Raw genomic sequence first — 25,113 nt, forward strand, 5'->3', positions numbered from 1 at the left:
TCTCGCTGTCAGTCAGTGTCCGCTCAGCCATGGGTCCCGCTCGAGTGCTCTGGCGGCTCGGCTCTCTGCTGCTGTTCCTCCTGGCTTTAGACAATGCCCTGGGAGCTCCCACGTCCACGCCTGGGGAGCAAGGAGGTAAGGCTCCCTCTGGGCTGGGGGCGCGGACCTGGCGGCGGCGGCCATGGGACGCTTTGGGAGGAGTGCCTACTGTGGGACCTGGTTCTTGGCTCCATTATTGCTTCTCTTCCGTCCCGTCTCTCGCCTCCCCACGCCCTGGTTGCACTGGTAGTCCTTGTTCAGATCTCGAGGGCTGGCCTTAATGTTCCTTCTCCGGCTTGGAAAAGTGGCCCTAGTTGGGAAAAGGACTAGCGAGAGCCACCCTCGCTAAAGCAGGATTGCCCATCCTCTTCGATGGACTTGATTTTATTTTACATTTTATGTCCCTCTCCGAGGAGCCCAGAGCGGTGTACTACATACTCGAGTTTCTCCTCACAACAACCCTGTGAAGTAGGCTAGGCTGAGAGAGAAGTGACTGGCCCAGAGTCACCCAGCTAGTATCATGGCTGAATGGGGATTTGAACTCGGGTCTCCCCGGTCCTTGTCCAGTGCAACAGCCACTACTACATCCCTCCTCTCCAAGGAACTGGCGTCAATCCCTAGGAGGCCAGAGAAAGCAATCCTGGAGACTAACTGTTTTGATGTTGTAAAAGCTGTTGGGGATACAAAACCTCTCCAAGGCAAAAAGCTTCAGCAAGCGCTGGCAACCTGACGCAGTTGTGTCACGAGCTTGGTGCTTCAGTCGCACAAACCAGTCGTAGTTTGCAGGACTTTAAATATTTGTGTAATCGGAATCACTGTGACTTCCTGTGTGCACCCCCCACCCCTTTTCAGGGTTGATAAAATCAAGTAATCGGGTCAGTAACTGACGAAAAGGTGTCCCTGATCAATCGGACAGCAGGTTCTCCTTTGAAAGGCATTGCTTTTATGATAAAATATTTATCAAAAGTACAGATTGCAAGCACCATCTGAAGAGACATTTCCCTTTTTCTCTCTTCAAAAGGAATATCTCTTTTGAATATAATGTACATTGTCATAGAAGCTGTAAGCTGAAAACAAAGTGTGTTTCTCGCTTCTGGTTTTTACCGAAATGTAAGCTTTTTAAAAAAAATTGTTTAATAAGACAATACATAAACTGAATAGTAAAACTGATACATAATGACATTCATTAACCATCCTTCCAGATATGTAAATAATTAGATGGAGAATGACTAAAATTATCTTGATTTGTGAACAGAATAAAATCTGACCATATCATGAAAAAATCATTAGAATTAGTTTGACCTGCTCGAAGACGAATAATATGGGTCAATTTTTCAGATATGGCAATATGCTACATAGACTGATACCAAGATGTCAGAGACACGGTTTTATACTTCCAGTATTGTGCAATGGATAATCTAGCCGCAGTTAACATAAAAACTATAAGATCCTTAGACAATAATGCCATACCTAAATGTAAGCTGAATTGATAGGTTCATTGATAAATGTGGAGGATCAATCAATACAGTTTTTTTTAAAACTGAGGATAGCGTTAAACAAAAAGCCCTAATGGGTGTAATAGCTTGAGAAAGTGCTGAGATTTGTCCCTGAGAACAGGGATTTGTGTCCCTGTTAACCTGAATTCCTTAAGTTGAAATTATAAAATTGGCTTTATATGGCTAAGGAGACTAGGTTCCTTCATCTCTGAGGGGTTGGACATGTGTTTAGTGAGCAAATATTTATGCGATTGTATAAAGCAACAAAGGTCTCCTAATACAAAAGGTGTATTTTCAAGGTCATGTGATGCAAATTAGTTGCTCCTTGGGCACTCTTTCTATCCTTAAATAGCTCTGCTGCTATTTAACTTCTATATTAACTTTCTTGTCTCCCATTTAGATAATCTAGAGACTATCATCCACCATAATTAGCAAACTTCTTGCTATACTTCTGTATGCAGATGGTGCTGTCATTTTCTCACAAACTCCAATAGGTCTAAAGAAGAGCTTTGCACTCTCTTGCTACCTATTGTGAAGAACAACTTTTAGAAATTAATTATAACAAAACAAAGATCCTGGTGTTTGTGAAGAGACCAAAGATTCGGAACTGGTCACTAAATGGGCACAGATTAGAACAAGTTAAGTATTTCAAATACCTTGGCATAATATTCCAGTTTTCAGGCCGAGCGGGTGTACACAGAGAATATGCAAGGCAGAATGCACACAAGAGTACATACACAAGCAGTTCAATCTTTCCATTGCTCCAGAGGTGCCCAATTTATCCCTGCCACAATGAAACTCTTTTTGGCTAAAGTACGAACACAGCTCCTGTATGGAGATCAATTTGGCATGTACTCTTAACTTCTCTAAGGTAGAAGCCATGCAATCTAAGTTCCTGAGGAACACTTTTCAGGTACCCTGGTGCGTGCCCAGTGCTGTCCTTCGTCTGGAAGCAGGATTGCTTAAAGTACAGGCCAGAGCAAAGAATAATATCTTCAAATTCTGGCTGAAGCTGGTTTTCCACCCTGCAGGTTTAACTCCACTTTGCTAAAGGATATCTATCACTCCAGGTGGAAAAGAGAGCTGGAGGAAGGGCTGCATCATTATGGTTTCTCTCCTTTTGCATTGATAACCCTGGAGTATGAAAATGCGAGGGTCAAACTCAGACAAAGGCTGTATTATATGGAGCGTCAAATTGATCAGGGCTTTATTCCTGTTGGTATCCATTTGGGCAACCAAGTTCTGAGTTTCAACCCTACCAGATACCTAAACCAGATAACCGTGCCAACATATTGCAGAGCTCTGACATAGGCACGATACAATGCCTTGCAATCAGCAGTCCTGGAAGGGAGATTCATTAAGAATAATTGTTAATTGATCTTTATGCTTAACTATGTGCTTAACTACTGTACCACAAACCTGTAGGGTTTTTTTTGTTGGGCTTCTGTTTGTAAATTGTGCTGGTCCATGATCATAATGAAGGAATTGAATGGAATGGAAAATCCTTAAATAGATGTACTGTTGGTGGGTTTAAAGAGTGCTAATGATTGAAGTAGGAATTCCATTCTATGGAGAGACTGCAAATCTGGATTTGGTTGCTGTAGTTGAGTCTGAACTAATGAATGTGTGGGCATAGGTGTGATCTCAGGATAACTTGGCTGTTATTAGGCTATGGAAATTCATGATAATGACATGGACAGCAATAGTGATGTGAATCCTTTTATTTATTGATAGACATTGCAGTTCATTTATTCATATGAACTTCACTCTTGTCAGTGGGGTCAGGGTACTTCATTGCTGTATTCACTTCAGTCATCTGCAGTAACTGGTTCAGCTAAACTGAACATAAGCATGTTCCTTCTTCCTTTGACCCCAGTATGTCCTGGGTTGGCATTTCTGACTAAAGGGTCTGTCTTCTCTGTCATGGCAAGACACTGCAAGCATTGAAGCTAATATAATACATTGACTGCCCAATTTTGAATTACTTACTTGTATGAAGCTGAACTAAGTCTTAAATCTTATGTAATATGCTTAGAATTGTGTAATACTTGTTTGGAACTTGGGTCAGTAAAGTTGATATCTAAATTTGAATTCATTAATCACCTGCAGGATTGTAAACTTAAATTGAAACTTGTGATCTTATCTACATGCAGGGCAGGGAGCTAACACAGCATAGCAGGTGCTCAGTATTACGCAAGTAAAGTCTGTTGATAATGGTACAGGAAGCCGTGTTCCCTCTAAGGCGTGTGCTCATGTTATTTGATGTCCTCCCAGTTAACTTTAGATCTCGCTCTCGTTTAATGAGGAAGGTCACTCTGAATGCATGTATGCACACACTGCCTTGATACTGCCACCCAGAACAAAACTCATTCCACACACAGATGAGAAAAATTAGAGGGAACACTGACAGAAAGATGACCCTAGTTTTAGTTGCTTCCTCCTGAGGGTAGTTGTCATATCTTAGTCATATTTTCCAGTGTATTAAAAATGGTGGTTGCAGACTATGAGAACAGATTTAGGGCATTTGTTAATCCTGTAGTGTACAGTTGTGGTTTTGATGTACAAATTAATCCAAAAGCTCCTTTCAGACATGTGGCTTAGTGCTCCACACATTCAGTGAATTTGAGGGTGGTGTTGCAGTGGCAGGCTCTGCTCTGGAAAGGCAGAGTTCCTGATTGTACAGAGAGCTGCAGGTATATACATAGGTATATACATAGGCACACTAGTTATATGATGGAAAGTTCATATGGGGAGGGTGGACCCAGCCAGGTATATGTTCCAGAACATTTACATAAGGCTAAGTATTCTAATGGTGCAGCGGGGAAGTAAGTTGCCCAGGGAACAAACGATTGCTGGTTCGAATCCCCGCTGATATGTTTCCCAGACTGTGGAAAATGCCTGTATTGGGCAGCAGCAATATAGGAAGATGCTGAAAGGCACCTCATACTGCGCGGGAGATGGCAATGGTAAACCCCTCCTGTATCCTACCAAAGAAAACCACATGGCTCTGTGGTCGCCAGGAGTCTACACCGACCCGATGGCACAATTCTACTGTACTGATAATTATAAACTAACATTCTTTTTTCTCTCTGCCCTCTCACAATAGGCTGTCAACAATACACAAATAAAACTTGTGAGGAATGCCTGAAAAATGTCACAGTAAGTAGCATATAATTGCTAAATAACATATTCTCTAAATTAGAATGCTGTATAAGCCTACTCCTTGCTGTGATCTTAAAAGGTCAGCCCAACCTAGAACTGTAATCTGTACCTTGGGGTCCTATATAAGCCTGCTGCTTGCTCTGATCTTAAAAGGTCAGCCCAACAATTAGAATTGTTCAAATATTCGAAGGTGCTCCCATGGGCCTAGCAAGCGTAGACATGCACATTCCGTGCAATACAAGGAACTGTGAAATACTCTCTGCATGTGCAAAGAGAACACCTGTATAGGATTGTTCTTAATGTTGCCTTGAATTGAGAAGGTTCTGCCAGTGTAAAATTTTAGCATGTGTAGTAAAGTCGTGTGTGTGTGTGTACGCACACAGGAAGCTCTTGGATTAGAGCTAGCTGGAAATGACATCCCTTTCAGTGAACTTCCTTTTGTCTATGTGTGGCATTAGGGGTGATAGTATGGCAGGCACATACCCTATTTTTATTTTTATGAGGAATAGCTTGTATCATTCTGTAGCATCATTTCAAGGGGGGACTATAATTACATGACAAATATTGAGGGGAGTTGAAGAAACTTTCTGGGATCTTGATGTGACCTTGTAGCATCTTATTGCCGAAACTCTCTGAATAGGAAAACAGAATTCTTACAGTTTAGAAGGCTCTAAAGAGGTGGTCACAGGTTGCTTTTCACTGTTGGATTACTTGATGGTAGCTTTCATAGCAGTTTTAAGTCAAAGGATTGTCCTGTGATTTCTCCAGCCTCTTTCTAGATCACTTGTACTAATTTCAAACACATGATCACAGGATATTGGGTTAATAAATATACATTCCTTATTGTATTTATATACACTAGGCTCTTGGTGCTGCCATGCTTAGGCATTCCCACCAACGATGAGAGACAAAGTAAAATGGTAGAAAACTGAAGCAAGCAAGCACAAAAAGCAACAGGATTCTTTCAAGTGGTGGGAAAGAAGAATTGGATGCATGGCATGGGATGGGGAAGCTTACCTGCCACTGTGTATATGGTATGGAGAACTGATTGTCAAGGAGGGGAAAGCAGCTCGTTGGAAAACAGATGTGTTGGGGTGGTGTCAGTGGGGGGAAAGGTGTGTGGGGGTGGTGATAGCGAAAAGGAAAGTAACTCATGGAATGGATTGTGCATGTGAGCAGCTTGAAGGAAGGAGTGCTTGAAATGAAAGCTTATCAAAAAGGAATGGTCTACTTGTGTGAAGTTCATGGGATAGGGAATAAATCAAACTAGAAAGTACAATGAAAAACTACTTGTCAATGGGATTTAGCAGGTGGGGGTTGCTTTCGGTTTGTAACTGGTGTAATCTTACTGCAGATATTTTCATGTATTTTGAAGACTTCTTAAAACTAACAAGATAGCTATTATCTAAAACTTTGTGTGTTCTTGTTAGGAGGGGGAGGTTTTATATGGAAAACAAGGAGATGTTTGATTTTCTTAAGCCATATGTTGTACAGTTTTTTGTTGATGACAAAACCACCCCTGACTGACTATGGGGCTTGTAACTGGCGAATCTTAGAGTGAGCAGTTCGTTACAGAATAAATTTGTCCAAAGCTTCGGTCTTGGAAATGACTGACAAGAGTTGGAGTCAAATACAATCAGGTTTATTGAGGGTTTTTAGGGGTAAAGAAAGGAAATCTTGATTAATAAGCAATATAATATTAACACTAACTAGGCTAATAATATCAATAATAATACTAAACTGAAGCTCATGAAGAGGCATTTTAGCTTGAGATCTGAATTAAGTCCTCTCAAGGCTGACCAGAGAAACGGTCTTAGAGAACAGCTTTAGACTTTAAAAAGGGGCCAGGAGGAAGCAGAAAAGTTTAGAGCAGATGTCTTGTTAGAATACCTGGATCCTCTCCGATAGTGTGTCGGACACTTGCTGCTTTGCCGGTGCTGAGGGACCTCTCTCTCTCTTCCTCCAGGGACAAGCACGAGAGTTGGATGCAAAAGCAGGAACCTGGGTGACATGTGGGTCAATGAGTCTAAATGAGGCCTAATCTCAGGGGGCCAGTCTCTCGAGGCAGCCAAGCTGCTGCACAGACTGGGCCTGGAGACAGCACCAATCTGGAGGCAAAAAGCAGGACGGGCATGAGGGCCAAGGCACAGCAGAATAGTATAGCTGGTGCCCAGACACATGCACATGAAGTGGGTGAATTCAGAGAAGACACACACAGCTTGATTGTGTCCCTGATACAAATGGGCAACCTCTTGCCCTGGGGCTAAATGCTGACCACACCTTTCTGCTGAAAAGGGTGACATCCGTGATGAACAAAAATACATTTTGTTCTTTTCAGTCCTTGGTGGGTGTGCTCTAAGGCACAATGGAATGAAAAAGGTTTGAGAACCCTGTATGGGATAGACTAAGTGGGTGTGTTGGAGCTTTTTTTCATGGGTCAGGAAGATCTGGATTGGTGATTGGAATGTTTCTGACTTAAGAGCGCTCCTCCTGAGCCAATAATTAATGCTTCTGTTCAAGAGATGAGCCTGTTACACCTTGTCTGTTCCTACCTGAGAAGTTGATAAGCTCAAAGGCTAATGATTCCCCAATATATAGGGGAGTTCTTGGCTATTCCTGTTAGAAGAATAGCTCTTAATTAACTCGTGTCTACTTCGGCATCCTCATCTGTGCTGGGATCAGAGGGGAGAGCACGAGGAATAGTCTTTCAATCACAGGTTAGGCTCGACCTGTCCTCATGCTGCCTGCTAAGCAACATACCCTTGTGAATTAACTCATGTAAGCCAATGGTGAGCCCACGATTCTGAGAGTTCAGAGAGATCAAAATGGAAATTACAAGCCTGTAGTTCCAAATAATGTATAGGGGTGCTGCTGGGAGTCCCTGAATAGGCTATACTCTTAACATTTTCTAAAAGCTTATTTAATACCTATCTCATTTATTTGATTTATATACCACCCTTCCTAAAGTGGCTCAGGGTGGTTTACACTAAATATCTTGTAGGTATAGTATAAGAATAACAGAATGTAAAGAAACAGCAACCCTTCATTAGCAGGGAATTTGCTATTTCTGCAACTGCTGACATGGTATCTACTATGATGTGTGAATCAATTCAGAGCATCCTACTTTGTAGTGAAACCATCGGCAGATTGCTGATATTTTTTGGAATCTGCAGCTTTTTGAAAACTGAAAGGTGTGACTGGGTTCAAGTGGAAGTAGCAAACAGCAGTGCCAAGGATGCCCATTTTGCAGTTCATGCTTTATGGAGCAAAAGACAAGTTCGCAGACCAGCCTCACATTTTTAAAAAAAGATACATGTAAAATAGAAGCCTCACAGGCACCTTTATGTCTGAAAATTGCAGTGGGTGAACTATATAGATCTCGGCACTAATGGAGATATTGTGTCAGGCCAATACAAAGAAGGTCAAGCTCTGATAAGGAGAACAGTCCCTCACGTAATTGACACTGCATGATGCATTGAGACAGGCCTGGAGAAAATTGAACCTTTTGCTATACATCATTCTTCAAGTAGCTATATAGCTTGTTGGCTCTGAAAGCTAAACTTGTGAAGACCATATATTTGTTGAATGAAGAAATGGGAGATTTAAAATACAGTGATTGCTATGAATCAAGGGAGATACTAAGAGGTCTTGTTTACATGCTGAGAAATGGAGCTACATCAATTTCTGATCAATGAAACACATACCAGTACTCCTTCATTAACTGATGAAGGCTTTCTAGTGAAGTGTGTGTGTATGTGTGTGGGATGACTTTATTTAAATCTAAACTTGCAATTTTGAAATCCCTATTTCCTCAATGAGTATACATGCTAACTGGTTACCATATCATAGCATAGCTACACAATCTAGAAATCAAACACTTCTGATCATGTAGCCCCTTGAATGCATAACTGTATCTGCTTGGAGAACAAGGCTACTTTTTGGTGCTTTCCATACACTTGCAAGGATACTAAGTAAGATCGCTTACTTGGAGAAAAATGTTTGTTCCAGGATCCAATCCCATACACGTTTACTTGGAAGTAAGTGTCCAGAACCTTGCATAATCAGGAACTTGTAGTTATTGGGCAACATAATGCTTCTCTATGAAATGATGAAGAATAAATGCCCATGCTGTTTGGTTAGTCATAAATGCTCAGAATTTGAGAACTGGATATACTGCAAAATTCATGGACCTGAAAGTTATAAAATACTTTAGCAGTATAGGATTGCACACAGGACCTCTTCTTGGTGAGGTATAGGATGCCATCTCCTGAATTCCAGTGTCGAACTTAGTGGGCTTCCTATTAGGACCAACAATAATAAGTAACAATAACCTTTTGTCACTTCATTGTGCTTGGCTTCATAGGATACCTTTTTAACATATAAAAGCAGCCTTTTATTTGATGCTTGAGGAGTGAATTGGTTTTAAGGGATATGTAAACTTAGCCCTTAGTGTTTGGGATTTAATTTTAAATTTAGTTTTTTAAAAGGTACTATGATACCTTAAAGTAGGCATTCCCAACCTTTCAGCCCCAACTGTTGCTCCCATTATCCTAAGCCAGAATGACAGATGCCATTTTGGCTGAGGATACGAGTTGTAGTCCAACAGCTGGGGAATGCCTCCCTTAAACTATATTTAAATATGGAACTTCTTTAAGACTCTCTCAGTTCTGCTTGTCTCAGTGCTGAAACCGGAATAAACTCAACATTTCTCTACAGGAAGCAGATATGCCACGTTCTTGCACCAAGTGACAGTTAATAATTTTGTGTTTTAAAATAGTGGCAATACGAATCCCCCCCCCCTTAAATTAGCAGTGCAGGTCCCTGTGCTGATCTGGAAATGCATTCAGAATTTACTGTCTCTGAAGTCATTTTCAGAATATTTTCTTGATATGAACATTGTCATGACTAGAAAACTTTTCAGTAAAAAAATACTAAAAGGCATTTTTAGTACCACTAAAGAATTCACCAATGTCTTCTCATCTTCTCTGAAACTTAAATTTCAGTGTTTTTGCTTTAACTTGAGATCAGCATAGAAGAATTAAGTATGTTTCAGAAAGCAGTGAGCATTTAATACTTTGCTACTTGTCTTTGAGAGACTGGATACAACCACCGAGAACCCAAAACAAATGTTGAAGTTGGTGATGATTTTCAGCATGCAGAATCATCTTGAAAAGCTGTGTAGGATTTTTTTCTTCTAGCTGATGGTGATGTATTGCTTGGAGTCTTTCCATTAAAAACCTATTAAGTTGAGAGAGTGTTGGTGGGGGAAAGAGGAGCGGAGCTTGAGCACGGTCAAGAACCTGAGTGAGGTTAACTTTTCCTATGGGTTAGGGATATTTGAGATTAAAAACAAATGAGTGACTATAAAATCTGCCAAACTGTACTACTTTTAACTTCACTGGGGTTTGTGCAGGGATGCTGTGCAAGTCAATCTTATTGTGTAGCAAAATATTGCTTTACAATATTATAGAAAATCTAAGATCCACAAAATACAATATGACATTGTATAAAACTTCCCTATTTTGATCACCTCCATCGTCTAGCAATTCATTGCTCAGGATCAGAGGTACACCTATGTAATTTTGGAGCCTGGACTTAAAGGCCTTTGGAGGCCCCCCTCCCCAGCAAATTAAGCATCATCATGCTCGGCCAGGTGACCACACCGCCCAGGACAGACTAAAGAGGATTTGGAGGCCCAGGACTTTGGCCCCAAAGTCCAGGGGTAAGAGCACCTTTGCTCAGGATTTGAAAACAAATCTTGGCTGCACCCACAGCAAAGAAGACTCATTTGAGAGTAGCGAGCTTGTCATTGTATCTGAGCAAGTAAGTCTAACCATGCAGTTGCACTAAGAAGCTCTGAATGTTAATGATACTAATGTAGCCAAACTGATACAAGATGGATACAACCGTCTTAAACTAGCACAGAAGCACTATTGGTATTGGCTCATTTCTATTTCCTTGGCCTTCTCTGTAACTTTTAGAAGTATAAAAGACATCAAGCAGAAACCTGTCTTTCCAAAGATGCTGTTCTAAATATGAATACGAGTGCTTTAACTCAAAGTCCCTTTGAGTTAATTAGGGAAATCTTCTTAGAAGCCAAGGAAGTTTTATATTAAGGCATTTTGAACAAATTACTGAAGTACTTGATGAAAAACTTAGCTAAAAATAAGCAAGTTTAAGTATGGCTGGGGAACTCAGCTCCTCTGCAGGCAGGTGGGATTTGGGAACACAAACTGCTGCATCTCCTGCTTCAGTGGTATGGCTCAGCTAATGAAGCTTTCATATGTTGGGAGCTTGTTGACCCTTTAGCAAAGGCTGACACACTGAGTACTCCTACCACAATTCTTGACAATGGCTTCAAATCAAATAGATTGTTATCAGTATTGCCTCTACACAATATAGGCATTTAGTGTGTGCTTTTTGCTCAGTTTACCTTTATGCCTTTTAGCTGGGAGGTGTGTGTTTCTTTGCAGTAGCTTGCAGTACTTATCTCCTCTTCTTCCTTCTAGTGCTTATGGTGCAGCAGCAGCAAGAAATGCATGGAATATCCAGTTCGGAATATCCTCCCTCCTAGGTCTCTCTGCGAGTTGAGTTCTGCACGCTGGGGTGTCTGTTGGGGTGAGTGACAAGTATTATGTTGTACTCTCCTCCTGGGAAGCCACCTAATGGCGCAACGGGGAAATAACTTGACTAGCAAGCCAGAGGTTGCCAGTTCGAATCATCACTGGTATGTTTCCCAGACTATGGGAAACACCTATATCGGGCAGCAGCAATATAGGAAGATGCTGAAAGGCATCACTTCATACTGCTTGGGAGATGGCAATGGTAAGCCCCTCCTGTATTCTACCAAAGACAACCACAGGGCTCTGTGGTTGCCAGAAGTCAACACTGACTCAACAGCACACTTTACTTTGCTCTCTTCCTAAACATTTCCTGGCTCTCTTACTGGATGCATTAAATGCATCTTTCCCTTAAGCTTATATAATCCCTCAAGCTTATATAATGTATAGAAGGGTAATGAATCTGTGTCAGTATCTTGTAGTTTCTTCTCAATTCATAAACTAGGATGGCTTAATCACTACAAGATGGTGGCAAGCAGTGTTTCCTCTAATTTTTTTCCCCATCTGTGTGCAGAATTAGTTTTGTTCTTGGCATCATTATCAAGGCAGTGCGTGTACACATGCCTTCAGAGTGGGGCTTTCCTGATTCAACCTGAGCAGGGTCTAAAATTAACTGAGCGGACATCAAAAAATGTGTGAGCGCATGCATGTGTGCATGCCTTAGAGGGAACACCGGTGGCAAGTAAAGAGTTCCTCTCCTTTCTATAAGCAATAAACTCTTATGTGGTGATTGTCGTACATGAAGAAAATGGGAATTTTAATAGTAAATCAGACCTCTGCAAAAGGTCTGACTTACTATTTTTTAACAAAACCTACAAAGAACACAATAAAAGCTGTTCCAACAAGATCCTGTGGGCCATACAGAAATGCTCAGAAGATTTTGCTAGATTCCAAAGTTACAGCACTCTTTCAACAGTAGCTAGTCAGGCTGGTGGTGGTACAAGTTTCCTTTCAATAGTGCTGATGGCCAGCCCTGGCTGTCCCTAGCTTCTGTTAATGAGAGGGTATGTGGCTTCTAAACATTGAGGTTCTGCATATGGCTTTTGAGGTTAATAGCCATTGATTGTAAATGTGTAGAGAATGAATCTGCTATTCTTAAGGCTACTTTTACTAGGCCCATCACTAAGACAGTGACACATGCCTCAAGAGCTACTGGCTGACTTGAATGAAGCAGAGTTCTAACTCTGTATGGTGCAACTTGATAAACTTGCAGAATGTCTCCTGTAAAGATTCTGGTGTTTTGGTGTATTCTACATTGTTGCTGGTAGCCGAAGGCCTGCACAACTCAAAAGTAAAAAAATATAGATACTCTTGAAATAAATGCCTTGAAATGATGTTTGGACTGCAAATCTTTGAAAGGTATGGATATGTGGGTTTCAGTTTTTTGTGAAGGACTCATCTACTATGTGTGCTTCTCTTTTTTCAGTGAATTTTGAAGCTCTAATTATTACCATGTCTGTGGTGGGAGGAAGTATCCTTATTGCTTTGTGTATTTGCTGCTATTGCTGTTGCAGGAAGAAAAAGAGCAGAAAGCAAGTATCCAAACAAGTTTGTGTTATACCCAATTTTGTTGATCTTGTCAAGTTATGACATGCATAACTCTGTTGTTCAAGAGTCCCTAACTGAGCTGATGGACCTGCTTGCAGGGTTGGCATTGGAGGAGTCCAGATCGTTGGTGTTGGGGGACTTCAATGTTCACTAGGGGACTGGGTTATAAGGAGTGTCTCAGTAATGCATTGTGACCATGACAACTATGGTCTCTGCACCGACACATGTTGCTGGTCACACGCTCCACTTAGTATTTTCTCTGATCAGGGTGGTGTTCCATGGGTAGAGATTCCTGTTTCCCCATTGACATGAACAGACCACCATCTCGTTAAGGTAGAATTTGCAACCACAACCCACCTCTGTATGGATGAAGGACACATTAGGTTGGTCTGTCCAAGCAGCCTTGGAAGGGTTTCAACTTAGCTTTGCCAATTTATTCTGCTGATGCTCTGGTGCAAACTTGGAATAACAAGCTCACTAGGGCAGTAGACACAATCACTCCTAAGCATCCTCTCCGACTTGCTTCAAAACTAGCCCTGTGGTATTTGGAAGAATTACAGGAGCTAAAGTGGTGAGGCAGACTACTAGAGTGCAAATGGAGAGAAACTACTCAAAACTGACAGGTTACAACATAGAGCACATCTGAAGATCTGTTCTGGCAATACGCATGGCAAAGAAACATTTCTTTTCTGCTCGCATTGCATCCACAAGTTCATGTCCAGTGGAGTTGTCTAGAGTTTTGAGATGGCTAATAGGAGCCCCTCTCCTTTGAATCCATATTTAGAAGCATCGGTTACCCAATGTGATGCTTTCTAACTCTTTCACAGACTAAATTTCTCATATTTGGGCTGAACTGGATTCTACAATTAGGGCAGAGCTTGTTATGGAGGTATCCAGCAATTCCTCTTATACAGTTGAACTGGATCACTATCGGTTTGACTCCTGAGGATGTGGATAAGCTGATTTTGGACTGTGCAGCCTATCACCTGCTCTCTTGATGGTTGCCCAACTTCTTATTTTATCTAACAATAAGATTGTCAGAGAGGGTCTGGTAAACATCGTAAATGCTGCTCTGAGGGAGGGTAGGATGCCTCCTTGTCTTAAGGAGGCTACCATTAGACCATACTTGAAAAAGAGCATACCATTAGACCATACTTGAAAAAGACCATACACTGGACCCCCAAGAGTTAGGCAAATATAGGCCATTCTCTAATCTCCCATGGTTGGGCAAGGTGATTGAGAGGGTGATGGCCACTTGGCTCCAGACAGTCCTGGAGGAAATAGATTATCTAGACCAGGGCTGCTCAATTTCAGCCCTCCCGCAGATGTTGGCCTGCAACTCTCATAATCCTGGCCACTGTGGCTGGGAATTATGGGAGTTTTAGTCCAAAAACAGCTGGGGGGAGGGGATCAAAGTTCAGCAGGCCTGATTTAGATTCATTTCAAACCGGCTTTTCAGCAGGCTATGGGGTTGAGATTGCTTGGTCAGCCTGATGGATGATCTCCAATTAGGTATTGACAGTGTGACTCTGCTGGTCCTTTTGGAGCTCTCAGTGGCTTTCATAACCATCAACCATGGTATCCTTCTGAGTCGCCTGAGGGAGGTGGGATTAGGTGGCATTGTTATACAGTGGTTTTGTTCTTACCTCTCAGGTAGATTCTAGATGGTGTCACTTGAAGACTGTTGCTCTGCATAGCGGGAGTTAATGTGTGGAGTTCAACAAGGCTCCATACTGCCTCCAGTGCTCTTTAACATCTACATGAAACTGCTGGAAGAGATCATCAGATTTGATGCAGGGTGTTATCCATATGTCTTTAACACCCGAATCAATTTCTCCCTATCAACTTCATCAGGAAATAGCATAACATCCAGAAATGCTTATTTGGAGGTAGTAATGGGCTGGATGAGGGTTAGTAAACTGGAGTTGAATCCAAATAAGACTGAGGTACTGATTGGGGGGGGGGGGCACAAGACCCGAGAGATGGTTTAGATCTGCCTGTTCTTGATGCGGTTACACTCCCCCTGAAAGATCAGGTACAAAGCTTGGGAGTGCGCCTTGATTCAAAACTTTCTAGTTGCTCAGGCTGAGGCAGTTTGCCAGGAGCACTTTTTATCAGCTTCAGCTGATACATTGGCTGCACCCACTTCTGGAGGCAAATGACCTTAAAATGGTAGTATATATGCTAGTGACCTCCAGGCTTGACAACTGAAATACACTCTACATGGGGCTGCCTTTGTACATAGTTTGGAAACTACAAGTGGTACAGAATGCAGCAGTCAGGTTGGTCTCTGGGACAGCATGAAGGGACCATATAACCAATTCTGTAAGAATTGCATTGGCTGCTGATATGTTTCTGAGGGAAAATACAAAGTGCTGGTCATTACCTATAAAGCCCTGAATGGTCCAGGGTATTAGACTTTTTTGTTAGGAAATCTGCCACCTATTCAGTAGGAATGTGCCCAAATAATTTCAGCACATCTTTGAGGAGGTGCCGAAATGATTTGGCTCCCTGTAGTCAAAATGTTTCAGTGCAGGGTTCCTTTAAAAGGAGGCAGGTAGGTCATACCTGCCCCTCCTGGAACCCTCCATCTCTCCATCACAGTACAATTCTCAGAAAAGCATCCCTGTGAAAGTGGCCCGATTAACACCATTTGCATGCAAGAGATGCTGGGGGAAGCATCCTGTCACCGTGGCGGGGCGGTTTAAACGAGTCAGTGGCACGGGCTGCCACTTTCATGGGGATGCTTTTTTGAGAACAGCAGCACAGGGTGACAGAGGCTTCCAGGAGGTGCATGTATGGCCTGCCTTATCTTAAGGGAACCCCTCACCACCCTTGGGATGATACTGAAGCAAATCGGTGCACATCCCTACTATTAAGATCATCTGGGGAGGTTCGGTTATGGTTGCCCTTGGCTCTTTTGGAGGCAAATCAGGGCCGGGCCTTCTCTGTGGCTGCCCCAGAGCTTGGGAATGCACTCCTTGTCAAGAGCTTTTCCATCTCTTTGCTTTTTGCTCTTAAAAAGACCCTTAAGACACACTTGTTTCCCAGGCTTTGATTAAAATTAACTTTAAACTGTTTTTTATCCTGTGAAATTATTTTAATTGTTTCACTCTGTGAATTGTTTTTATTCTGTGAAAGGATGTTTAATTGTGTGTTGTTTATATTGTAATTTGGATTAAGAACACTTCCTAGATATGTGTATAACTATTTATCCTAATTTTATTTGGGCAGGCCAGATAAGGAAGATGAAAAAGCTGCAAGACAGAGGGAGGAAAGAAGAGTAAAGCAGGAAGAGAGGTGAGTTGCTGTCAACTTGTGGGTGCCAGACAGGCCTGCTCTCCCAGTCCTTAAGAGGCCAGTTAGGACCATGTTTCCCAAAAATCTCTGGAACAGCAGGCAGACAGCATTTCAGTCGTCCTTTATGCATTATCTCTTCATTGTGATTTTGAGTGCTGCTGCTGGTTTTTGTTTAATGGATTTTAATGGATGAAACCATTGTAAGCTGCCTTGAAGGTCCTGGTGAAGTGAAAGACACAATGTCATCTGAAGTCAAGTAGTTGAAAGTGAAATTGTTAGTAGCATTAATTTTCCTTCTACATAGAAATGTATGCAGTGACTTTTTTTGTATGGGTTCAAACATCATTTGACATACTTCATATTTCTTGCAGGAGAGCAGAGATGAAGTCTAGGCATGATGAAATCCGAAAAAAATACGGTAACTTATCAGCTACTGATTGAATGTATAAACAACTTGATCTTATTTTGCTGAATACCAGCTTATTACAGAGAACAGGAGTTGCCATATTACCTACTCTTGTCTCTTAGTCTTCAGCTAAAGTTGGGGAGGGGGAGCTTCCTCGAACACTATTTCTGAAGTATTGTCTTCTAATTCAATTTGTAGGTAAGCTCTCATCAAAGGGCTATTGCTGGAATGCGTTGTCTTGTTTCTTACTCCTCTGCACTTTGATACCCAGCACTAAAGTACATAAGCCCTCAATTGATCTTCTAAAAAATGCATATACTTACTATGGAGACCTGCGGGGGAAAGCAGTTTTAATAAATGGAGCTGATTCCATAAGTGGATTAAGTCTGTAATGGTTAGCTCTCGAACTGGTTTAAAATTTTCCAGTAAAAATTCTGAATACTGTCCCTAATAGTGCACATCTTTAATTACACCATTGAAATCTTGGCCTTGGCAATTCTCTGTGATTATCTTCATTATGTTCAAAGTGGTAAATGAGTGCTTAGTGTTTTGGGAAACCAACATTCAAAAGGCACTCTATTCTACATCTTGCAGTGAGGGTACTCCAGCTCATAGGATCCATGTTCTCCAAACGTCCTCTAACTGGAATTTTGCTTCAACAAGAACTTGGTGCTAGCTTGCCAGTGGTTGGAGAGAGGCACCTTTTAATGTGTTGATTCTCTTTATTTAGCGAAGGAGAGTAATTGGCCCTATCTACCCTCAGCACAGTACCTCTAGTGACTGTTGCTGGTGTCTTATCTTAGGTTTCTTTTAGAATTTGAGCCCTTTGGAGACAGGGATCCATCTTATCTATATATATAAATTTCTCTTGGGTGTGCCTTGGAATGTGCGTCCCAGCACCCAGCTAATTGGCTGGGCGGCGGACGTGCCTGATTGGCTGAGGCGCACCGGTTGCCACCGCAGAGGCAAGTGGTGGCGGCGAGCATGGCCCAGACACGGAGGCAAGGCCCAGGAGGGGGGAAAGAAAGTGGGGGGGGGGCAGAAGTGGCAGTGGGGAGGAGAGGCGGCTGGGCCCGGAATCGGAGACTGGGGCAGAAGTAACCGCCAGCCTCAAAGAGCGCACAGATGCTCTGTGCAGGGTCAGCTAGTTTGTTTATTATTTCTCTGTGTAAACCGCCCTAAGCCATTTTTTGAAGGGCAGTATAGAAATCGAATGAATAAATTTCACATGCTGCTATAACATCTTTTAAAAATCTGCCCCAAGGCACCTTATGTGAAAGATGTTGCCTTGTGACCCAGTATCGCATGCTGTAGAATAACTGCTTGCATAGCAAAGCCATTAAGAAATGTAGATTAATCTTTCCTGGAGACTTCGTTAAGAGTACTGATTAGGGGGAGAAAAAACTGCTTCAGTGTTTTGGTTTAATATTGTTAACCTCTTTCCAATTCTCCTTTCTACTTTGTGGGTATTTGGGGTGAGGGGTTCAAATATCTTTTTTTGATCTCTGTATTCTGACCTGTGTGTGTGTCTTCATTTCTAGGTTTGTTTAAAGAAGAGAACCCGTATGCCAAATTTGAAAACAACTAAGATTTCTTTTGGAATGCCAAAATAAGTTTGGGCAATGCTGTCTGTAGAATGTGCAGTACAGCTGTTAAGAGATCATGTATTTATTTTAGATGCCTTACTTAAATGGAGGAAAGTCCTCATACAAAGACAAAGCTAACTGTAACTGCAGTGAGCTGTTAACAAACAATGAGATGAATGAATAAGCCAAACATACCTCGGAAAATCTGGATAGCCTTGCAGGTTTCTGTTCTGCAGGCATAACTATGCTAATACAGTATCTCGCCTGTATTATATACCCTTGTTAGCCAAGTCTTGAACAAACTCCTTCATGGGGAGAAATGATGGGCATGCTTACAGTCCTTTCTGTGATCACAAAATTTAGCTGTTGATCTAAGAGTAGGAGTGGGCTATGTGTGTAGGGTAGGGATGTGCACGGAACTGTTGGCAATGGGTTCGGCGGGGGGGTTTACCTTTAAGGAGCAGAGAGGGTGCTCTTCCCCGCCCCCCACCGCACCGTGTGTGTGTGTGCACACATGTGGCATGTGCACTTGCACTGGGCACTTCTGTTCCAATGTGCACCAGGGCAGCAAGAAGATACACTGCCTCCCTGTAGGACCGTTTTTAAGCACGGCGCTGGTAGGCGAGGGGAGGGGGAGTAAGAGCACTCTCCCTGCTCCTTAAAGGTACCCCCCCATCAAACCGGCCGAACCACCGTTCCTTCAAACCAATTCGGAGATCCGTAACAGAGTCTTCAAACTGGTTCGTGCATGTCCCTAGTGTAGGGTTCTAGTTGACTATCTGGTAATATTAGCTAGATAGGTCAAAAGGAACATGAGCCTTAATTGTGCCACTAAAGTGCCTAAATTATTTTGTTTGCAGCACAGATCTTTTTAAATTGGGATTGTGAGGGTTTGCACTTTTATAGATTAATACTCTTCTCAAATTTGAATTGTGCTAAATATCTCTCCTTGCTCTGTTCTTGTGCCTTTTTAATAGCTTTGTAACTGCAGAAGTAGTGAGAATGCTATGTTGGCAGTAGTATATGGATTTTATATCTGTGCTCATTAAATTGCCTGTATCTAGAGTTTTAAAGGCTTAGTTATATTTAAGTACTCTGAAAGCCCAGTTGAACTACTTCTTGCTTTAACAAGCACTGCTTCTAATAAGATATTACCAAGTCCCAATTATATCTGAAGCAATGTATAATCTCGGAAAGAATGTACCTAGTAACCAATGACTCTGAAGAATGAAAAGGTGGTTTTCTGAAGTAAAGAACCACAATGAAGCCTTGAGGTAAACCTCTGGTGCCCAGAGTAAGGCCAGTCTCACTTGATGCAATAGCCTGTCTTTCAGGCTGTTCTACATCTGAATCTATGTACTGGCATCTGAAATGATTTTTAAAACAAGGCAGATCAAACCATACATAAGGAACAGTTTGGCTAATGTTTGTCAACCCAAAGAGTGGATTGAAAAAGCCACCCCGAAGAAATAAGGAGGGGAATGTTCTCAAAAAACATCTGAAAAGAAACATTGTTTTCTAAGATACTTACTAAACACAGCATCTGCCTGGGAAGCAAACTAAATGTGTGAAACACTAGGTCATCTGCATGGAATGTAAAGGTGAGAAATGTGACATGGTGATTACACTATTGGTTTCCTATTCATAACACTTTCTTTTCTACTTTCCCCTATAGTTTAAAAGCATTGGATAGCAGATAGTTTACATGTGACACATGCCCATGTAACTTTTCAGAAAAAATCTGGTGCAATTAATTTGATTAGACTTTAGAATGTTATCTTAACATCTGTACAGGTGTCAAAAGTGACACAAAATGCATGCAACTCATTTAAGCTAATAGTGTATATACTCCTCTGCTGAGAGCTCACTGTGATCTTGTATAAAGCTCTGCCAAGCTCTCAAGATTCCTGCCTAAATTGTGTAGTACTGGTAATACATTCCACAAATATCAGATGTTGTATCATGAGAAGCTTTCATACGGTGTTCTGTTGTATTGTTGAAATTGAACGAATTCTTAGCTAAAAAAATAAACAGATTTAAGAAATCTTGTCTTGTCAATATTCTTTGAGAACATAAAATCAGAAATTTGATTTAAGACTCGGAAAGTCATTTGCGTGACTAGCTTGTAGCCTTGCGCTCAAGTAATTCTTGAATGCAACTAGAGACATGCATAGGATTGCACTGTTACATAAGTAAATGAATAACACATACTTTGAGAAGAATACGATTTAAGTTAATGATAAAATGAGGGATCTATAGTATATCATTTTCATGTTCATCTGCTGTAGCCTGTTTCTTGTAGCTTAAGTAAGGATTTCTTAACGTTGGGCCCCCAAATGTTGTTGGACTCAAATTCCCATCATCCTCAGGCACAAAGGCTATGTCTGGGGATGATGGGAGTTGTAGCCCAACAACATCTGGGGGCCCAACGTTAAGAAACCCTGGCTTAAGTTATTTTCTACAAGTAGAGTGTAGAAAGCCCACTTACGTGGTGCAGAACAGGGAAATACTTGATTAACTAGGAGAAGGTTGCTGGTTTGAATCCCCACTGGTATGTTTCCCAGACTATGGGAAACACCTATATCGGGCAGCAGCGATATAGGAAGATGCTGAAAGGCATCTCATACTGCACAGGAGATGGCAATGGTAAATCCACTCCAGTATTCTGCCAAAGAAAACCACATGGCTTTGTGGGTGCCAGGAGTCGAACTTGACTTGATGGCACACTTTACCTCTACTCTAGAGTGTAGAAGCCAGCAGGGGCGTATCTAGGGTGGGGCAGGCAGGGCACGTGCCCCGGGCACCCCTTAAAGGGGGCGCCATTTCTTAAAATTAAAATTTTTTTTTAAATGGCCACCAAAAGCAAAATGGCCACTGGACATTCTCAAATGGCCTCTGTGAGGCCCTAGACTATGCCAGGCCTTGCAGAGGCCATTTGAGCAAGCATGGCGGCCATTTTGTTTTCAGCGGCCATTAAAAAAAAATTATTTAAAAAAATAACCGCTGCACATGCTCAAATGGTGCCTGTGGGGCCCTAGAGGCCAGTGGGAGGAGGGGGGAACTTTGCAGACCCCCCCCCCACAGCAGACCCCCCAAAGGGGCTACTGGTAATTTTTTTTAAAATATATAATATAGGTCACTGTACACATATTCAAATTGGCACTATGTACAGAGAGTCAGGGCATGTAAATACTGCGCTGAACTTTATGAGCTAAGATTGTATTCATTTGCTCTTACTTTCCTTCTTGTGATAAGTGAGTTAAATATGATGTCTTAATAATATGGCTATTAATGGTGAGTTTGTCTTTGAATCAGTGTGAAATCCTTAGTATTAAGGCCCACTGGGAGTTTCTTGCTCTTTCTCTCATTTGAACTGTCTTTCTGAAATACTAGAATATATTCCAAGCAGTGACACAGTTTACTCTGCATATCGTTTAATTATTTTCAGCGTATCTGGGAAAAGTCAAATTCTCGATTTATTTTTAAAACTTATGTAATCGTGATGCTACAATGTATAGCAGAGAATTAGACAGGCACTTCTATTTAGTTTTTCCAAGTATACCTCCGCATAATACTTAGGTATTTCATGAGCCCCAGCATACTGTAATTTGTAGTTTTCCAGCATTTTTTGGTCTGGCTATGTCCACTGCTAAATAGTTTTTGAAATATTAAAAGACTAACGAGTTTGACTTGTATTTTTGAGCTGATATTATGGTAAAGTTATCTGAAAGATGGGTGTCAGATGTTTGGACAGGGAGCACAATTTCAGTGCTTGCCCTAGGTGCTATTTTCCTTAGATATGCCTCTGGAAGCCAGCAAAGTGCAGTGGGTGAGGAAATATATAGATTATACTCTGAGTTACTTGAGTGAGCCATTACAATCAGTAGTGGAAAGCAATTATTGCCATGTTAAAGTGGAAATGTTCAGCATTCATACTCTTAAGGGGGCCATTTGTTTCTCCAGAAAATGATTCAGAGGCCCAAAGTGATCTCGCAATTCCTTCACGGGTCCATGAGCTCTATATTAGGGATGTGCACGGAACTGGCGGGGGCTGGCTCAAAGGTGGAGGGGGATATCTTTAAGGCCGGGGGAGGGTGCTTTCCTCCCACCTGCTGCTGCACTTTAAAAGGGTCCAGCAGGGTGGCAGCATACCTCCCTGCCACCCCATTCCCTTGAAGGACCGGAAGTGACAGGAAGTACCCCGCATGCGTGCGCATGTAGTCAGGAGGTATGCTGCCACCCTGCCGGCCCCTTCTAAAGTGCAGTGCCAGTAGGGGAAATGTGGGCAGGAGGCCCACACAGCAGGAGGCCTAAGAATACCCTCCCCTGTGCTTAAAGGTATCCCCCCACCTTCGAACCAACTGAACCACCAGTCGTTCGAACCTGTTTGGAGTCCTATAAAAGGGCCTCCAAACAGGTTCGTACACATCCCTACTCTATATTGGGTAATGGCTTCATTGTTATTGAGTGTGGGTACACAAGCATGCCTAAGCAACATGCATGAACCCCAAGGCTAAATTATAGGATATCTCTTCCACATTTTGAAAAGTTTCCTTTTCTTGATGGGTGAAATGGCTAGCAAACTTAAACTCTGCTCAAAATTTGGTAGGTTTCCAGATAACACAGCTTGAAGGAATATGGATACACAAACTGATCCATTAAAGAGTACCAAAAGTGCATTGTATACAAGGTAGGTCAGCAGCAGGGTTCCCTCTAACAGAATCCCAGATGTTAACTACAACTCCAATCATCCCGAACCAAAAGCCACTGCAGCTGGGGATTCTGGGAGTTGTAGTCAACATCTGGGAATCCCTCTTCGAGGGAACAGTGGTCAGCAGCATTATCCAGGAGTGGCAGGGAAGAGATTTTCTAGTTCATTGTTCATTCCCTTAGACCACATCTGTAGAACAGAAAGCCTGGGGCCCAGATCCAGCCCATGCGAACATCTTTCTTGCTGGTCTCAAGGTAGGCATATCCTGCAGCAAGAGCCATGGAGAGCCTTTTGTTTGTCCTGTTGGTGAGCAGCAACTTCTCAATGCAGTTGGTCATTCAAGAGCAGATGGATCAATGAGCAAGTGAGACAGTGGCAGCAGCGATGGAGTGGGCTGGCTGGGACAGTGGCAGCATGCCTAGGATTGAAGCTTGAAAGCAATAGCAATTTAGGGAAAAGACTTGGCATTCGTTTGGGATTGGCATGCCCTCACATGTCCCATTAACTGAGCAGAGACAGTGCCCATTTCTGGCTACGACTACTACCGCTGGTTAAAATTGTGGTCCTCTTGATGGGGGGGGGGGTGGATCCACAAGTAACTAGTAATTGCTTTCATTACTACTAATATAGTAATGCACTGAAAACTTAAGGGCCCTGCACACCAAATCACTGGGGCATTTGAGTTGTGCACTCCTGCCTTAGACAGTTTTGTTACTGGTGTTAAATCCATAAGGAAAAAGAGCCCCTGTAAAAGGATTGTAGGCTACGGCTAACCATGATCTTTAGTTTGCTTCTTGTTTGTGCCTCAATTAAGTCAATAGTCCCTTATCCTCTGACCCATTCACTGCCATCTGAAAAATATTATCTATATAAAACTTGTACACTACTCTGCACAATGAGATTCTTGCCTGCGACTGCATTAGCCTAAACAAATTTCGCCTCAGAAGGTGAAAAGACTACCTGAAATGCTTGTTTCTTCTATTTACATGTAGGTGGGCCAAAGGGTAGGGTTCCCATAGCTGACCTCAAAGCTTGTGCTAGTGCATGTAAAAGAAGGTGGTGCTTACTATTTAGGACTTTAAAGGGGGAAACCAACATTTTAAAGAGAGCCTGCAAGCAAGTTGATAGCAAATGTAATTGGTGTAATCAACTCTGATAGTCTTGCCCTCACCACTGCTCTGGTGGCCATATTCTGCACCAGATGATGCTTCTTTTCTGCCTAAAGGCAGCCCCATACAGCTTTGTATGTCACCCTGTCTGAATACAGATCTCTCTTCAGATAGGTTTGCAGTTGGCACCAGTCAGAGCCAATAAAAAAGGATTATTGGCTACAACAGTCATCTAAGCATCTGGGCACAATGCTGGATCTACTAGCACCCCCAAACTTGATGTTTCATGAGGGGACTGCAACCCCATTCACGACAAGTTGAACACCTTTGTCCCAACCAACAGCACCTCCATCTTGCCAAGAGAAAGCTTTTCGTTTCCCCTTATTTATACCTGAACTGACATGAAGCACTGATTCAGAGTTTCTACCATCTGTCCAGGATTTATTGTTGGAAAAGAGGTAAAGCTGTGTTTAATCTACATATTCTAGCAGCTTGGCCCACATCTCCAGATGACCTTGCCCAGCAGTTTCATACATGTATTAGAGCATGGAGACAAGAGAGATCCCTGTATAAGCTAATGGCTGTGAGATGGAACAGTAGTTGCACAAAGTTGTCCATAATGGCCACCCAGTGATTCACAGTGTGGTTGAATCCATGGCAAGATGAGAATCTGATTTGTCTTGGGGTATAAATCCCCTAGGCATGGGTTCACATAATCACACTAATGACAATAACCCACATTAAACCTAGATTTGAATGATTGTGTGAACCAGGCCAATCTATATCAATGTTTTAACAGCTGAGGTGTAGCCTGCTTTATAGCACAATCTTACTGATGTTTACTTGGAAGTAAATCCTGCTGTGTTTAATCAGAGCCTTAGGAAAGTGTGTGCAGGATTACAGCCTTAATAACCTGAACTCTTCGATCAGTTTTGCTTAAACTACTCACTAGAATTTCATTAGAGTTGCACACGTTATTTATTAATTTTATTTAATACATTTCTATACTGCCCGAAACACAAGTTCTCTGGGCAGTTTTCAAAACAATTTAAAAAGCCAATAAAAGATTAAAACATTTCAACAATTAAAATTAAAAAGTTAAAACTATTAAAACAATTACAACACAATTAAAACAA

General features: G+C 42.0%; 1 protein-coding gene and 1 long non-coding RNA gene across 2 annotated transcripts in view; one reads left to right on the forward strand and one right to left on the reverse strand.

Moving 5' to 3' along the window:
• On the forward strand, nt 1-20,202 carry PTTG1IP (PTTG1 interacting protein). The gene is made up of 7 exons (XM_053307189.1): nt 1-135; nt 4,642-4,694; nt 11,207-11,315; nt 12,744-12,849; nt 16,100-16,165; nt 16,537-16,583; nt 18,113-20,202. The coding sequence occupies exons 1-7, from the start codon at nt 30-32 to the stop codon at nt 18,157-18,159; spliced, it is 534 nt and encodes a 177-aa protein (XP_053163164.1). The 5' UTR covers nt 1-29; the 3' UTR covers nt 18,160-20,202.
• LOC128349902 (uncharacterized) overlaps nt 9,745-25,113 on the reverse strand; it is a 19,763-nt gene continuing 4,394 nt past the window's right edge. Inside the window, exons 2-3 of the long non-coding RNA XR_008319060.1 lie at nt 11,131-11,307; nt 9,745-9,935 (exon numbers count right to left, since the gene is read on the reverse strand). This is a non-coding gene — a long non-coding RNA (uncharacterized LOC128349902). The remainder of the gene's footprint in view (nt 9,936-11,130; nt 11,308-25,113) is intronic.

The sequence above is a fragment of the Hemicordylus capensis genome, chromosome 3, assembly GCF_027244095.1.
Source record: "Hemicordylus capensis ecotype Gifberg chromosome 3, rHemCap1.1.pri, whole genome shotgun sequence".
NCBI lineage: Eukaryota > Metazoa > Chordata > Lepidosauria > Squamata > Cordylidae > Hemicordylus > Hemicordylus capensis.